The sequence below is a fragment of the Aethalodelphis obliquidens genome, unplaced genomic scaffold (assembly GCF_003676395.1).
Source record: "Aethalodelphis obliquidens isolate GAN/ISIS:26980383/991018 unplaced genomic scaffold, ASM367639v1 scaffold1, whole genome shotgun sequence".
Lineage (NCBI taxonomy): Eukaryota > Metazoa > Chordata > Mammalia > Artiodactyla > Delphinidae > Aethalodelphis > Aethalodelphis obliquidens.
In genome coordinates this window covers 49099926-49117092 of record NW_020837945.1, presented here as the reverse complement: position 1 = coordinate 49117092, position 17167 = coordinate 49099926, and the positions used below count along the sequence as shown (strand labels likewise).

Here is a 17167-nt window from a genome sequence, read left to right as displayed (position 1 = left end):
TGAGTTATTTGTAGTGATGTGGATGGACCTAGAGTCTGTCATACAGAGTGAAGTAAGTCAGAAAGAGAAAAACAAATAACGTATGCTAACACATATATATGGAATCTAAAAAAAAAAAAAAAAATGATCGTGAAGAACCTAGGGTCAAGATGGGAATAAAGACACAGACCTACTAGAGAATGGACTTGAGGATATGGGGAGGGGGAAGGGTAAGCTGTGACAAAGTGAGAGAGTGGCATGGTCATATATACACTACCAAACGTAAAATAGATAGCTAGTGGGAAGCAGCCACATAGCACAGGGAGATCAGCTCAGTGGTTTGTGACCATCTATAGGGGTGGGATAGGGAGGGTGGGAGGGAGACACAAGAGGGAAGAGATATGGGAACATATGTATATGTATAACTGATTCACTTTGTTATAAAGCAGAAATTAACACACCATTGTAAAGCAATTATGCTCCAATAAAGATGTTAAAAAAATTTTTTTAAAGAAAAGAAATAAAGAAGGGTTTTTCATGAATCAAATTTATTACAAAGAATTAATGTACAATCAAAGCCAAATACATTCCTCGGGGTATGCCAGAAATAAGCAAAATAATATTATTAGAATTAAAGTTACTAAAAAATTAGGCATTTTTTTCCTGAATGGTAATATGAAACATCATGGTACGTTATCATTATTTGACAACAGAAAACCAGTAAAACATGTTTCAATATTGACTTTTTGTTGTTCTTATAAAGGTAAAACAAACATTCCAACAGAGCAAGTAAATCATAAACTCTAGAAAGTGAGTCATAAAAAGGTGTTCTCTTTAACAGCATGCAATTCCCTACAAATAATGTATCTCATCTCAAAGCATATTTACAGTTCAAACAGAGCTCTGCCAGCCACTAAAGGAACAACTCTCCATCTGTTTCATCTACAGAGATGGTGATTACACAGCTCCTCTGAATGCATATGATTTTTAAAAATAGTGAAAATCCACTTGTTCTTTTCTAGTTTATTGATTTACACATTTCAAATGTGGCCATGTTAATGACCAATGTACAAATATTTGTATAAATATTTTAAAAGACAAAAATAACAATTATATACAGTTTGCAAAGATCAAACTTTAACCATGGTACCCTCCGTCTAGTCCAACGACTAGAGACTTTCCAACACCAATAACTATCAGGTACTGCATCAGGCCAAACGAAGCCTCAACACTACGTCCAGATTTTTTTTTTAACTTCCAAATGCTTTCATTTTTCTTTAAAGAAAAAGTTTACAATTCACCTCCTTTTAAACTGGCAATAGCTACATAAGCAATGCCTTATGCCACAAATCAAAGCCTTCTCCTACCCAAAAGCTACTGTTAAATTGAAGTCAATTTTACCACTCAGATTAAATTCAGATGTCTAGATCCCAGATACCTGGGTATGAAATATTAAAATCTGCCAAGAGGAATTAGATATTTTTCTTCTTTTCTTTTAACATAACCCACTATATAATAGTGAACTAAATATGTTTGTTTCATAGAAACAACTTACATTTGCCAATACAGAGCAAATGGTCTATGTACAGATACATTAGGACTGCCTAACTGACAGTGAGTATTGCTGACCAGGCTCCCAGCCAATGGAGCTAATACGGTGGAGCTCTCTGCTGAATGGACTTTCCCTTCAGGATACGTCGGATCTGGAAAGGAAACCAATAGGATTTGTAAGGGTTTTTTTTTTTTTCTACGATCAAAGTACCACATCTCCTTCAGTTTCTTTGTAAGTAAGTATATGAAGAAATATGCAACAGTATGTGTCAAGATTTTAATGGGACAAATAAAAATACTACAACTCCTTTTAAAGTTTACTACAGACCTGCTATAATGATTTTTGAGTACAAGAAAGTAAAGCATCTCCATTAAAAATTATCTGAGGCCGGGCTTCCCTGGTGGCGCAGTGGTTGAGAGTCCACCTGCCGATGCAGATGCAGGGGACACGGGTTCGTGCCCCGGTCCGGGAAGATCCCACATGCCGCGGAGCGGCTAGGCCCGTGAGCCATGGCCACTGAGCCTGCGCGTCCGGAGCCTGTGCTCCACAACGGAGAGGCCACAACAGTGAAAGGCCCGCGTACGGCAAAAAAATAATCTGAGGTTGAAAATCTCCAAAAGTTTAACTAAGACCTATATTCTTTTCCTAATCTTTACTCCTGTTATTTGTGAGAACATTTAATATAATGCAGTAATCATGGTTATTATAATATCTCACCTACCTTGATGTCAGCCTCAACCAAGAACCGAGAGCCCACGTTACACACACAAGTAAATTATAATGCCCTTCGAGTCAAGATAGCTGTGACATCCAAGAATTAAAGCATCTGTGCATGACTATATGGATCACAGGAAACCCCCAGGCTCATTCAGAGTCTAGTAATTGATTTTATACCCCAGCCTGACAAATTTTATGATCTGTCTCTCAGCCCACAGCAGATAAGAAGCAAAAAATTAGAAGAAAGAAGACTGGAGTAGGGGATGAAATTGACAGCTGCTAGGAGACACAATGACCACGGTCTGACAATAAAAGCAAAGGAAAAGACCCTCCCTCCACACACAGAGACACAAAAAATACAAAAGCAGGAAGGAGAGTAATCCAAGAACATTTAGCAAAGAGTCAAGCAGCTCTCCATGCTCAATACTCCCTGAGAACATCACTCTATGACTGCACACCACAAACAGCAAACCAGAAGTGAACAGTGCGCTTAGGACTCTGCCATTTACTATTTAATGATGGTCCCTATGGCTGGACCCCCTCTGAGGCTCAGTCTTCCCAGGTGAACCTTCACCCTGCAAAGTTTTCCTAACTATTAAGTGGTATAATATACAGGAAAACTCTACAAATCATCAAGTGATTCGTTTTAAGCTATAAAGAGCTCCACAAATATGAGTTACTATAATATTATGGTCATAGCGAGGGCTGTAAATCAAAGGCAAGGCTAAATTGCATTCCATATATTTTATTTTGTGATTATTAAAGTATGTAACAACCCACAGCCACAATCTCGTTTCCTCCAGGAAAAGAGTTTCATCAAAAATATTTTAAGTTCTTCCAAACGTACGGACACCAAGGGGGAAACTGGCGGTGGGGGGTTGGTGGTGGTGGGATGAATTAGGAGATCGGGATTGACATATATACACTAATAAGCATAAAATGGATAACTAATAAGAACCTGCTGCTTAAAAAAATAAATTAAAAATATATAAGTTCTTAAAAAGAGTCAGTTCTTGTTATCAAGAAAAGTTTAGTCACATGAAACTGTTCAATCCCCAAATATAATATATTGGGTTGGCCAAAAAGTTCATTCAACTTTTTCATAACAGCTTACAGCGAAAACTGAACGAACTTTCTGGCCAATCCAGTAGAACCATATGATGAGAAAAGCATAATTTTATTTAAAGTATAAAATATTTCTAGGTTCTAAATTATATAAATAACCTTCCCATTTTTTATTTAGGATCAGTTAGTAGACAGAAATCATTGTTAACAGCTAATGTTTACTGAGCAGCACCCACTATGTGCCTGGGACTATTCTGAATACTCTATAAATACTGACTCATTTAATATGCACAATATTTGACGGATCATCACTTACTCACAAAACTAAGATTCTCTTTCTTTAGTGTGTGCAGGAACCTTGGTTCCTCCTCTTTCATCAACTTCCAAATGTCAAACCATTCTGACTTAGCCCAAACCCAAGTTTGTGTCTTGGAAGAAAAAGAAAGACTACCTGACTTCTGACCATTTGGGGTCCATGCATAAACCCTCAAATTTCTTACTTTTCCTTTGGAGACAAAGCAACTGACTCTAAAGGGCTACAGTGACCACTGTTGAGACACAGATGTTGATAAAGCCCACCTGGAGAGTGCCAGCTGGCCCCTGCCCCTTATGTTTCGGAACAATGCCTCAAAGTATTTCTTCTCCCTTCTGTGGCCCTCACCTGTTCTCCCACAGGGCCATCAGGAACCAAATGTACTGGCTGTTCATTCTCCAAGTTCCGAGTACTTGGGTCTGCTCCCTTCCTCATCAACAGGCGGACTGCATCCAACTGTGTCACCCGATATTGCAGGCTGGCAGCAACATGGAGGGCGGTGTTTCCATTGTAAGCCTAAAGACAAAGAGACAAAACCACACCCATCAGGAAGGGAGACTTTCATGAAAGCAGCTCAAAAGCTTGAAGAAGGTATAAAGAAGGTTATTCCAAATCTTGTGCAGTTCTTGAACACTTCTAAAAGTACCTTTGCATTCACAAAAGACAGGCAACTGGGCAGTTCCAAAAAGAGGCGAATGAGTTCCAGATTTGCTTCTTCAGCTGCCAAATGCAGGGCTGTGCGGCCACTTTTACGATCCTTGTCAAAGGCAAGAGGGGGAAAAAAATGAACATCCAGAAACCATGCCCTGGATATGCTTCTCACCCAGTCTCTCATATGTCTGGTTCACCCTTGGAGACTCACTCGGAGTGCCCCCTTCTCCACAAACCCTTACTGCTACCCAAGCTCCATGGAATCTCTCATTCCTCCTAATTCCCTTTTATCACATCTACCCTTGTATACCGGGTGGCCATAAAATATAGAAACATAGACTATGCTGTTTTATCATGTGCTGTAATATAAGAAATCATTTACTGTGTATTCGCCTATGTTTCCAGACTTGGTGGCCACCCTGTAGACTTAAAATTAGCTATATCTGTCACCATTTCTACTAGACAGTAAGCTTCCCAAGGACCCAAGTGGCTTATGATTTAGGTATTTTCCCCTAGCGCCCCTAACTCAGTACCTCAGCCTTGTACACAGCAAATACTCAGCAAATAAACCTCAAATTTAAAGATAATAAAATATTTTCCAGTTTAAAAAACAGAAGATTAAGTCCAGATCCAACAACAATGAAGAAACCCTTACAAAATGCACTACCTTTAGTATCTGTGTATAACAATGGAAGCAAAATGAAAATATCAATTTCAAGCGTTTTCTTTTCCTTTCAAATAAAGACATTCGTTTCACAGCTAAATGATCTTTTGAATAATAATCCATAGATTAAAAGCAAATCAAGAAAGCAGATGAGGTGATCTTTTAAAATCTAAGCTTAACTATCCATACATTGCTACTCCCTTAATTTAAAAAGATGGCAGAAATAAAATAAAAAGGGGGAGAAGTTTTCATCTACACTTGGGAAGAAGGTCTTCGGCTATAACCACGTCTCTCCCACATCCCATTTCCAAACTCTACTGTGAATTTTACCTTAGCTTCCACTGCGGCTCCCATTTGAATCAGACACTTAATTGTATCAACTAGACTCTTATTCTTCAGCAAAAGCTCCTGAACTTCAGGTGAATGGGGCTGTTGATTTCTCTGGAGTTCGTGAACCACAGCATTGTGGGCCACAACTGCACAGTGTAGAGGGGTCAGGCCTAGAAAAAAGCATAAGAAAGCAGTGGTCAAGCATCCCATCAATTCTTTTAGTTGTTCTATAATTACAAGCCTTGAGGGTGGCCTCTCACATGACCTACATATGGGCTCCACAAGAACTAGTAAGGTAATCTGAGTAATCCCTCCATTGGGTCTTAGTGCTAATTTTATCTATAGAATATTTTAGCTTTAATTACCTCCCTTCCTTATTGGTATTGAACTTAATACCCTTAGAATTAATGGGCCCCTCTCTCTGAACGTTTCTTCACCCAATAATGCATCAATCACTTACCATCATAGTTAGTTGACTCCAGATCCACAAACTGATTGCTCCCCGCTGCTCCCTTCTGAATTGCCTGCAGAATTTAAAAACAGACATCTATCAGCAAAAGACAAACTACACAAATATTTATCTACTAGTGTTCCAAGAAAGGAGTAAGTCAACTCAAAAGAGAGCATTGCAACAGGCAATCTACATCCAACTCCTAATATCCAAGCTGTACCCCTTTGGCCCTATGGTAATGGGAGCCTGGCTCGCTGCCTCTTACCTGAAGCACCTGGGAGTGGCCCTTCTCAGCACAAACATGCAGGGGGGTTCTTCCCCAGCAGTCAGTCGTATTCACCTGGGCCCCGAGGTTCACCAGATCCTGCACGATGAGGTGCTGATTGGCAGCCACTGCCACCTGAAAGGCACTCTGTGGACATTCAGAGGAAAAAAATATTTTTTAAAACCCATAACACTATAGTAACAAAGAATATGAACCTAAACTAAGACTGAGGGGAGAAAACCCCACATAGAGAGGATAAATCCTGTTAATAAGCAATAAGATACTGTAACACAAGGAAACTAAAATAAGCTTAGGGTGCAGCTTTATTATACCCAGTTAGTCTTTGGTCAAATAACTACAAAGTTAAAGTTAATAACTTCAAGGTTGGCAGTGACAAAGAGTCAACATCCAGAAGTTAATATTAACTAAACTCTCTTGGTCTGGAACTCTGAAATGATCTACACATAAATATGAGACCAGCCGTCATCTTGTCCCCATGACCACACTTTGCCATTTCCCTCTGTCAAGATCCTCACCTGTCCATTGTGCTCTTTAATATCCAGCATGTGAAGCGCATTCATCTTTCTTGCAAGGACATAGGAAAGTGCCCTTCTCCCCTGGGCAACAGCAATATGGAGGAACCTGGGGAAAAACAAAAGGAAAAGAAAAGAAGTGAATTATTTATTTCACTAAGTTCATCCTTTTTTTAAAAAAATTCTTCCTTTAGCCCCTTTCTTGATATGTTGGTGTACTCAAATCAAACAGTACAGAGCATAATTTGTCTTTTCTGCTATGCTGACAATACATCTGAGTTGCAACAAGATGAATTAGGTTACCAGAAAAAATAAGTATGCCAGGCACCATGCTGATTGCTTTAAATCCATTATTCTTAATGTTCATAAAAACCCACTGAGGGAGGTATTATCATTTTACATGCCCAGAAACTGAGGCATAGAGAGGTTAAACAACTTGCCCAGGGCTTCCCTGGTGGCGCAGTGGTTGAGAGTCTGCCTGCCGATGCAGGGGACACAGGGTCGTGCCCCGGTCCGGGACGATCCCACATGCCGCAGAGCGGCTGGGCCCGTGAGCCATGGCCGCTGAGCCTGCATGGTCAGAGCCTGTGCTCCGCAACGGGAGAGGCCACAACAGTGAGAGGCCCGCGTACCGCAAAAAACAAAAACAAATACAAAAACAAAAACAACTTGCCCAACACCACAAAGATGTCAGGACAGATCAGTATTCAATCTACAAATCAACTCACAGTTGATCATGACCAACTAACCATGATCTGATTTTGCTCTACAGACACAATCTATGCTAATCTTTCAAAACCAATTATTCAAAGACATGTACATTTTTATTAATTTAGAACAGGTAATTTGTTCAGCCAGAAAAAAAAAGAAAGGAAAACTCTCGCTTGAAATATGAGCTATCGTTCTACCCCACTAGTCATCTTGTTTAGCCAATCACTTACTCAGATCTAAGCTGGCATCCCTTAGAGAAATTCTCTGCCCACTATGTCCAGCAAGCATGGCTTACCAAATCAGCTCAATGAGATAAAGGGACATACTCACGTGTCACCATCTGCATCCTTTGAAAGAAACTGGTCTTGGGAGATATGTGCCAATTTGCTTTCTTCCTGCTCTACTTGCCACTGAAAAAATGACTTCCCTAACTGTGTGGTGTTCATTGGATTTCCGACGATGTTCGGGAAGGGCAGTGGTGTGTTTAAAGGGGCAGAGCCTGCATCATGCCTCGCCAGGGCCTCACAGGCACTGTGTGACATCATGTTGAAGTCCTGCACGTGGGCATCATTTTGCTGCTGAACGCTGGGGGCAGTCTGTGGGGGAACAGCAATATTCTCAGATTCCCTGGGACCACTTAGAAGGGATGCAAAACTTTGGTTCAGGCAGAACTGTGGTTCTTGACCATCAAAGATGTTTGGTTCATAGCTGGGGGACTGGGAAGTCCTGGAATAAGGACTGTATTCCAGAGCTGGGTTGTGGGTGTAGTGCTGTGGCGGCAGCTGCTGCACGTTCTGGTTCTGTGAAGAATACTGGTACGTGGAAGCCTGATCCATCACGTGTGGGGAGCTGCTGACTTGGAAGGGTTGGTATTTCTGAGGTGGAGAGAAGACCTGCCCTCCGTGGAAGTCCTGACACTGCTCGTGGGGGGAGCTTGGAGGGACCCCAGGGCGCATCCAGCTAACTTGGACAGTGTTCAGGGAAACCAGGCTGCATTCATTCTTAATGTTGATAATGCTCTGAAGCAGATCAGCACTGCTGTCCTGTTTGGATTCATTGTGATGGACATCTTCCATGCTTTCCGCGGGTGTGGGTGTTTGAGGTGGCGTCTGGAAAGGGAGAAAAAATAAGTTGCGCACTTCCTTCCAAAATTATTCCAGGAATAATTTCCAATGGGTATTCAGAGGAAAATAGTGAGATACGTACCAAAAACTGGGTATGTAACAAAGCTGGTCTTTTGCAAGCTGGTCCATCAGATGATAAATCAGGGCCTTTCCTTTTCCCACTATATGATACTGTGTTCTTCAATTCTATACCCAAGAAAGGAATATGGAATCTGTGATAATTTTATTTCACAAATTTTTACCCATAATTACACTACACTGTTTTACCCTACAGCCCCCATGATATTATAAATAGAGGTAACTCTTACCTGTGAATTGCTCTCTGTTCACACCTTGTGTCTATAAGGAAAAAAAGTTTCCAATTTAGTGTGTGATAAATGGTTTCCTGATTAACATACATCAACAAACAGACTTATCTCTACCCCTCTTTACAGTTCACCATAAACCTTTGACATAGCTATTCTAGCAATATTTATTTTCTATGTTAATTTCCATCCTATCTTGCAACTTCCCCCATTTGCACTTTCACCTTAGTTCAACTCAGGTTAAGATAAAATTAATAAGGCCACTTGAGTTTTCCCTTTCTAGGCAAAATGTTCCATTTTAACTGAACCACATTAATTTCCTTGCCCCCAACTTGCCTTCATTTATTTATTCATTAAGTTTCTCTTGCACACCTGCCAAGCACCTAGCAGTGGGCCAAGTGACAGCAATATAGCAGACAGCAGGACAAATATGTTCTCTGTACTATGGACTTCGTGGTCTACAAAAGACTTGCCCAACCTAGGTTAGCAGAGAGTAATAACACTGACAGGCTAACCTCCCTATCCCCCAACCCAAAACAAATAAATTAGGTGCCACCTTAAAATCATCGACGGCTTGTCCGGAAGCCTTCTGTTTATGACTTCGGATGTGCAACAGGAGTTCCTTCACCGAGTTCTTCACGCGAACACCTTGAAAGGGTCCTCTCTGCTGCCTTCCAACCCCCATATGGGGCTCAACTGTTCAAAAAACAAAACAAAACAAAACATATCCCAATTAAGTGTCTTCACAGACATGAATATTAATAATCTCAAAAGCTATCCAACGTGATAAAGTTCCCAACTAACAGACCGCAAAGCCTCTTCAACTCGCTTGCCTCATACCTTTCCCCACCAGGAAGCCTAATGAATTAAAGCTCATAAAAATATTGTTTCAGGGAACCCCAGAGCCGAGAGATAAACCCAAATTAATTCTCTGTCTCTCAGCCCTATCCACGCATGAGACAGGATCACAGATTTTGCCACCCTGACTCTCATAAATCTGTAATTATTCTAGACTTTTGAAAAACCTTGGGGGAGCAAGGAATAAATGATGAATTTTTAGCTTTTCAAACCAAAGGCTTTATGTCCACATAGAAATTTTAAAGTCTATCAATTCCACTCACCTAAGAAGGTACAAAACAAACTTCTCCCAAAGATCTCAATGTACCAAAGCCTAACATTTAACAATGTCTCAGTTTATTATTTCCCTTTGTTCAGCTACGCCAAGAAAGCTACCTAAATTCACTGAGCTTAAACGCATTTCCACATATGCACACAGGATTTCCCCTCACCGACTGTTTTTGATCACATAGGCCTTCTAAGTAGAAAGGAAATAATCTCATTTCATATTTAAGCTTTAAAATACACTTTAAAATGCAGTACATGAGGGCTTCCCTGGTGGTGCAGTGGTTGAGAGTCCGCCTGCCGATGCAGGGTACACGGGTTCGTGCCCCGGTCTGGGAGGACCCCACATGCCACGGAGCAGCTGGGCCCATGAGCCATGGCCGCTGAGTCTGCGCGTCCGGAGCCTGTGCTCCGCAATGGGAGAGGCCACAACAGTGAGAGGCCCGCGTACCACAAAAAAAAAAAAAAAAAAATGCAGTACATGAGTACAGCATTCTACTCTGACCACCACTATGTCACAACCTCTTGGGATGAGCTGAACACAAAGTACACACACAAAGAGTCAGGAAATGAATAATTCAGCAACCCCATTGAGAATGGAAAAAAATAAGATGGGACAAAAAACAAGGCATAATTTTAAATATATAGATATATACACACACATATATATAATCAAATACATGAGAGAAACAACTCAATGATAGAACAAACTAAACACTAGTTAGTTTTATGTTTAAGTCTAAGAATATCTTGCCAGAATCTAACACGGCATTTCTCTGGAATGACAGTAGTTAATAACTCAGCGTCACAGGGAGAAAAATTCAGTTTCAGAAATCCCCTATGGTAAACCAAAGAACTAACAAAATAGTTTCAGCCAGATGAAGGCCAAATGTGGAGGAGAAAAAGGGTCTAAATACACACACAACTTTGGCATTTGCTACACACTTAACATACAGGGAGCATGTTATACAACCGAGTGGTTTAAATCACTTTTTTAAATAAAAATGACAAATCACATTTTAAACTAAAACACATGCAAAAAACAGGAGTGGCCAGCCGTGGGGAATACCTGAAAGAGAACGCTCTTTAAAATCATGCTGAATAGATTTTCCAAAATTTGAGATTATCTAGACGTTCTTTGGTTCACCTACAGCGACATCCTGTTTTCCCCCAAATTATGCAACTCCGTTCATTAAGAAAAGAAGCTAACAATTCACAGCCGCAGAACGGAAACGTTACGCCTTTCTCTGCTACAGACGGTTCAACCATTCTAAAGCACACAAAACAAAAACCGAAGAAATTCTGGGCAGACTTCGGAAAATCACAGACTCAAGGTATAAACCGGTTTTCAGTCCAGCTTCACCTTACATCTTAATAATATCGGTTTCTTTTCTTTATAAAGTCCTTTTACTGAAAATTTCCACAAATACGTACTTAGAAAGAAATAAATCACGACCTTCAACCCAGTACCCAAACCCTTATCGCCGGCTACAGCCTTTCACTAAAACAGCCACAAGAAAAAGGTACACCTACATCAGATCCAAAATCTCGCCATAGCATGTGAATTATACCTTAAGAAAAGTTTTTTTTAAAAAAAAGAGAAAACCCAACGTGGTCCATTCCCCCCACCCGAAGTCAGAGCTCTGTGTTTCAAGTTACCAGGACAGCTAGAAGGCGCCCAGATTTCACAGACGGTCAAAGGGCATCGAGTGATATTCAACGCCCAGCACGGGGCAAGGCATCCAGTAGTGGCCTAATAATAACGGCCAGTGTGATTATGTACCTCCTCTAAAGCAGGCGCCGAGGCCACCTAACACCTGCCAAGGTACTTCGCTTCTGGGCGGCCCAGACCCCCCCTCCCCGCGGGTGGGCCGCCCGCAAACAGGGGTCCTGGGGCCGCCCCGCCGGGGCCGTTGGGTACCTTGCAGCCGCTCGGCACGGGCGCCGCCTCTCGGCCGGGACTCTACCGCCCCGCAGGAGGACACGGACGAGGCAGAAGAGAAGTCGGACGAGTCGGAGCCCGGCGAGCCGGGCGCCGAGGGCCCAGACGACGAGCAGCCGGCGTCGCAGGCGCCGGGGGCGGCGGCGGGTGGCGACGCGCCGTAGAAGTAGGCCAGGTTGAGTGGGCTGGTCATAAGGCGGCAGTCGCCGGCCGCGTCCAGCAACCCCTCTCCGCCGCGGCTGTCGTCCAGCAGCTTGTCCACGATCATACTCCCGGGATCGGTGCTCGGGAACCCCAGACACCTGCGCCACCGGTTCGCTGCGCGCGGCTGCCTCCCGACTGCGGCTGTGGCTGTGATGGGTTCGCGGACTTATCGGCTGGAGGACTGCGCGGGCACGGGCGTGGCCCCGGGCTGCCCGACTATTTAACCGGCCTTCGAGACCAGGGGCGGAGAAAACAGGCCACCGCCTTGCCAGCCTCCCCCGCGCCCGGCCGGGCCATTGGCGGCGTCGGGATAGCCTCCCGGCCCCTCCTCCGGATGCGCTCCGTTTCCAGTAAAATGTACAGGATGAGGCAATGTGCCCTCCGCCCTCGCTCCGCCCTCCCGGCCCCGCCCAGACCGACCGGTTGTTTTCCTGCCCTTCACCTAGAAACCCCGATGGAACGCGGCCTCCTGGCCCTCGGACCCCCGACCCGGCCGCCAGCCGACGGATGTTGGGGCCGGCGCAGCCTCGGCGCGCTCCCAGCCTGGCTTAGGCGCCCGGGAAGAGGGCGCGTGGCGTGGGCCTCGCCCTCATTGGGCGGCGAGGAGGCGGGAGGCGGCGGTGGGAACAGGTTGCCCTGGTTCCGTGGCGTAGGAAAGTGCTGGAAGGTGCGCGCCGCGCAGCCCTCCCGCCGCCCTGCGCCGAGCGTCTCGCCAGCCCCAGCCAAAGCGTCTCCCAGCCAAGGAGTCTCCGGGAGGTTCTTAAAGGCCCGTCTCCTCTCAGTTTAGTAAGCGTTTGCCAACGTACCTTTTGGCCAAATCCCAAACTGAAAGAGATGTTGAAGTCATTTTTTTCTGTCCTCAAATTATAATCCGGGCAACAATTTTTTTTTTTTTTGGATGCAGCCCAGGAATAAAAATTGGTGTCCTGTAAACTTCCATACTGAAACAAATACGTCTTAGCAAAATGACAAGTATACATACATGTATGTGCTTATTTACATATATGTAATTTCTTTATGCTGCACAGCTGTCCATTGTGTCGGATAAGCACAGGAATTTTGCTCTTTCCTATCTTAAATACTTTAATGGAGTTACACAATTTTTGTAGTGAAGTCCAATTACTTGCTAAAACCGTGGCTAGGAGTTAGCAGGAACTAAAGATGAATGATTATGTCTGTCCTTTCAAGTACATTATAATCTTTTAAGAATGATAAGGTAAGTACCCACATGCTATATTAAAAGAAACCAATTATGATTAAATATCAGGAGGGATACAAAGTTCAGTGGGTGTCCTAAAAAGAACGTCTAGTGAAGGGCAAGATGAGGTCATGAGGAAAATCTTTGCAAAGAAGGTGACATCTGAGGTTGGCCCCAAAGAATGGATGAGGTTTCAATCCACAGCATTTATAGGAAGAGGGAACAACAATGAGCAAAGAATTAAAGAAAAGGTGTCAGATAAAAGCTTACAGTCCCTTCTAGGATAGTCAAGGGAAGACCATAACATTAAATGTGAAAGGTAACTTGGTGTTTTTGGGTGGAGCACCTCCAGTAACAGGCTGACACACTGGTCTTTAATAAACATTGAGTGAACATGAAAGAATTTGGGGCAGGCAAAATTAATCCGGAAGCAGCTCAAAGGAGGAGAGAAACCACTGTAATGGCCCAAGAGAGAACTGACGTGACCCTGGGGCAGAGGCAGTGGGAAAGAAGAAAGTAAGCAGAAAGAAAACAGGCCTGCGCAGCATTGCTAAAGCAGAATGCGCAGGTCGCACCGGGTTGGAGGTGGGCAGCAATGAAGGGGTCCCCAACCAGGCTATGGTTTGGGGCTGGATGACCATGTGAATAGGGATGCCAACTTCAGATCACAGGGAAATCAGGGAAAGTAGACTGTTAGGGTCCCAAGAGGAAGAAATGAGGGAGGCAGGGGAGGAGGGAGACAAAGAGCTTGAATTGTTATTCAGTATTGATAGGTGGTACAAGACCCTGGTGCAGGTGCTAAAGTAAATATTTCCTTGTTTCTCACAAATGTTGTATTGCCCCAGGAACTTCTTGCTGCCTTTCCCTCCTGCCAGTGTTTGAGTTTTGGTAAATTTTTTTAAAAATAAAAAGAAAACAGCTCCCTTGATGTATCTGCAGAAAACAAGGCTCCAGTAATTGCAGTTCCTCAGAAACCAAAATGGCTTAAAAGATACTCCAAATGAGATAATAGGCTTTCTCAATAAAATCTATTTGGATTTTTTTTCCTTCCCACTAACATTTTATGTATAATAAAGGCCTTAAATGGCCATCCAAATAAATTCACGGCCAATATTTTTTTTTACAAAATTAATTCTTGGGCTTCCCTGGTGTTGCAGTGGTTGAGAGTCCGCCTGCCGATGCAGGGGACACGGGTTCGAGCCCTGGTCCGGGAAGATCCCACATGCCGCGGAGCATCTAAGCCTGTGTGCCACAACTACTGAGCCCACGCTCTAGAGCCCGCGAGCCACAACTACTGAAGCCTGTGCACCTAAAGCCCGTGCTCCGCAACGAGAAGCCACAGCAATGAGAAGCCCGCGCACCACAACAAAGAGTAGCCCCTGCTCGCTGCAACTAGAGAAAGCCCGCTTGCAGCTACAAAGACCCAACGCAGCCAAAAATAAATAAAATAAAATACATTTTTTAAAAAAGAGGTGCTGAATCATTTGAAGTATACAATAATTTTTTTGAATCTCATCATTTATCCTGGAACAGTTGTGTTGACATTTGCACTGATGGTACTAAAGCAATGGTGGGTAAAATTGCTGGTGCCTTACAACAAGTGAAGGCAATGGCAACAAAATGAACTAGTCATCATTGTATTCTTTACCACTACCCATTTGCAGAAAAAAGGAAAAAAAAGAGAGAGAAGCCAGTTTCACTTAAGAAAGTCATAGATGAAACAGTAATAATTACTAACTTTATTAAGACTTGACCCTTGAAATATATATATCTTTAATATTTTATGACAATTGTCTGGAAAGGCATTTGGTCTACTAGGTTGAATGATATGATATGACAATGCCATTTGTTCTAATCAAATACTGTTTGAGTTGTGAGCTGAACTAGTCTCTATTTTTTATGGAATACCAATTTTACTTGACTGACAAACTGGTTATTCAGATTTGGGTATTTGTCAGTTTTGGGGTTTTTTTTTTTTTAACACATGCAAATCATTTATTTCATTTCATTCTCACCATGATTCTATGATGTGGGAATTGTTCCCTACATTTGATAGGTGAAGATATGAAAACTAAAACAGATAAGCACCACTTGTCCAGGATCCCATAGCTGGAGCTCACATATGAATGCAGTGGGTCATCACTTGTTTTTTTGTTTGTTTGTTTGTTTGTTTTAACATCTTTATTGGGATATAATTGCTTTACAATGGTGTGTTAGTTTCTGCTTTAAAACAAAGTGAATCAGTTATACGTATACATATGTTCCCATATCTCTTCCCTCTTGCGTCTCCCTCCCTCCCACCCTCCCTATCCCACCCCTCCAGGTGGTCACAAAGCACCGAGCTGATCTCCCTGTGCTATGCGGCTGCTTCCCACTAGCTAGCTATTTTACGTTTGGTAGTGTATATATGTCCATGCCTCTCTCTCGCCCTGTCACAGCTCACCCTTCCCCCTCCCCATATCCTCAAGTCTGTTCTCCAGTAGGTCTATGTCTTTATTCCTGTCTTACCCCTAGGTTCTTCATGACATTTTTTTTTCTTAAATTCCATATATATGTGTTAGCATACGGTATTTGTCTTTCTCTTTCTGACTTACTTCACTCTGTATGACAGACTCTAGGTCTATCCACCTCATTACAAATAGCTCAATTTCGTTTCTTTTTATGGCTGAGTAATATTCCATTGTATATATGTGCCACATCTTCTTTATCCATTCATCCGATGATGGGCACTTAGGTCAAACATGGATTGTTGTGAATTGAAAGGAGAATTTAACATTGGAATTCATTAATGAGGAAATCTGAACTCTCAGTTACTAAAAGACTATGCAAATTTCATATAACATTAATGACAATTATTCATTCAAACAATCACCTCACCTCCCCCAAAATTGATTTTGCTTACTACTATGGCCTGCAGGACAAATCTGGCCTATTGCACAGCCTGTCTCTTAAGAATGGTTTCTACATTTTTTAAAAGTTACATTTTAAATGGTTATATAAGTGCTTACATAATATCCTCTATATTGTCTCTTAGTCCACAAAACCTAAAATATTTACTATTTGGCTCATTACAGAAAAAGTTTACGAACCCTTGCTTTAAGCAAAAGTGCTCAGAAGCACTGCAATGTCATGGCTTTGAAGCCTGCAAACTCAGCTCTAGCACTGACCAGCTATGTGTTTTGGGGCAAGTCCTTCATCTCTGAGCCTCAGTTTACTCACATATAAAGTGGACTATTAGTATCTAAATCAAATTGCTAAGACCACATGAGGTAATGTACAACGTGTGTAAAGTATCTGACACATCCTAGACACTTCATGTTAGTTCCCTTCCAGTTCCCATAAATTATTTTGACCATTGAGTGAATCTCCAACCTACTTGTATGTGTGTGGCTGAGAGAAGCAGGGAGAATAGATTACATATTGAACAAAAACTTTTCATACCTTTTGTCTGCATAGCATTTCCCCCCAGAGCACTTTCCCACTTGTGCAATCCAACTGTTAGGAAGAAACTCAATGTATTTTTTTTTAAATCATAACTGTAGAAGTTGTAGGTCAGAAAACTATTATAATGAACAAAGATGCACTAAATTAGACATGAGGTTCAGTAGACAGATTCTCCTGTTAACATCCTTCCACTTTTCTCTATTTCCAACAACCATGCTCAAATTTCATCTCTTAACCTCATTCTGGATTACATGTTGCCCTGCAGAGTTTCCTCTTCCCATCAGCCTACATCATCCTATACAGTTTAAACGTTCCATAAATGCTAGCAAACAGGGTCTAGGGGACCAAAAGACCAACCTGTGATAAAGAGTAGAGAATAGATAGAAACAAAGTCATCTTTTAGTTTCATGTGTTCTGTTCTAACTCTCAGAATCTTTGACCAGTGATTCTCAACCCCTTTCTTCCCCCAGCACACCTGAGAGGTATGATACACTCCCACCAGTAAGGTTTTCTCTGGCCACTACGATCTTCAAAATGGGGTTGTATGGCCCTTGAAAACACCTCCCCAGTGATTGTGATAGACCATTAAGGAGGAAT

General features: G+C 42.4%; 1 protein-coding gene across 2 annotated transcripts; it reads right to left on the bottom strand.

The window, feature by feature from the left end:
* Window positions 1-510: 510 nt before the first annotated feature.
* NFKBIZ (NFKB inhibitor zeta) lies at window positions 511-12116 on the bottom strand. 2 transcript variants are annotated; one of them, XM_027103949.1, is made up of 12 exons: window positions 11704-12116; window positions 9217-9356; window positions 8664-8694; window positions 8438-8541; window positions 7562-8340; window positions 6524-6629; window positions 5988-6134; window positions 5732-5795; window positions 5272-5441; window positions 4273-4383; window positions 3975-4142; window positions 511-1682 (listed from the first exon to the last, which is right to left on the bottom strand). In XM_027103949.1, the coding sequence occupies exons 1-12, from the start codon at window positions 11990-11992 to the stop codon at window positions 1629-1631; spliced, it is 2163 nt and encodes a 720-aa protein (XP_026959750.1). In that variant the 5' UTR covers window positions 11993-12116; the 3' UTR covers window positions 511-1628. The 2 variants fall into 2 exon arrangements, with proteins under 2 accessions (XP_026959750.1, XP_026959760.1); XM_027103959.1 differs by lacking the exon at window positions 11704-12116 and adding an exon at window positions 10852-11669.
* Window positions 12117-17167: the final 5051 nt, after the last annotated feature.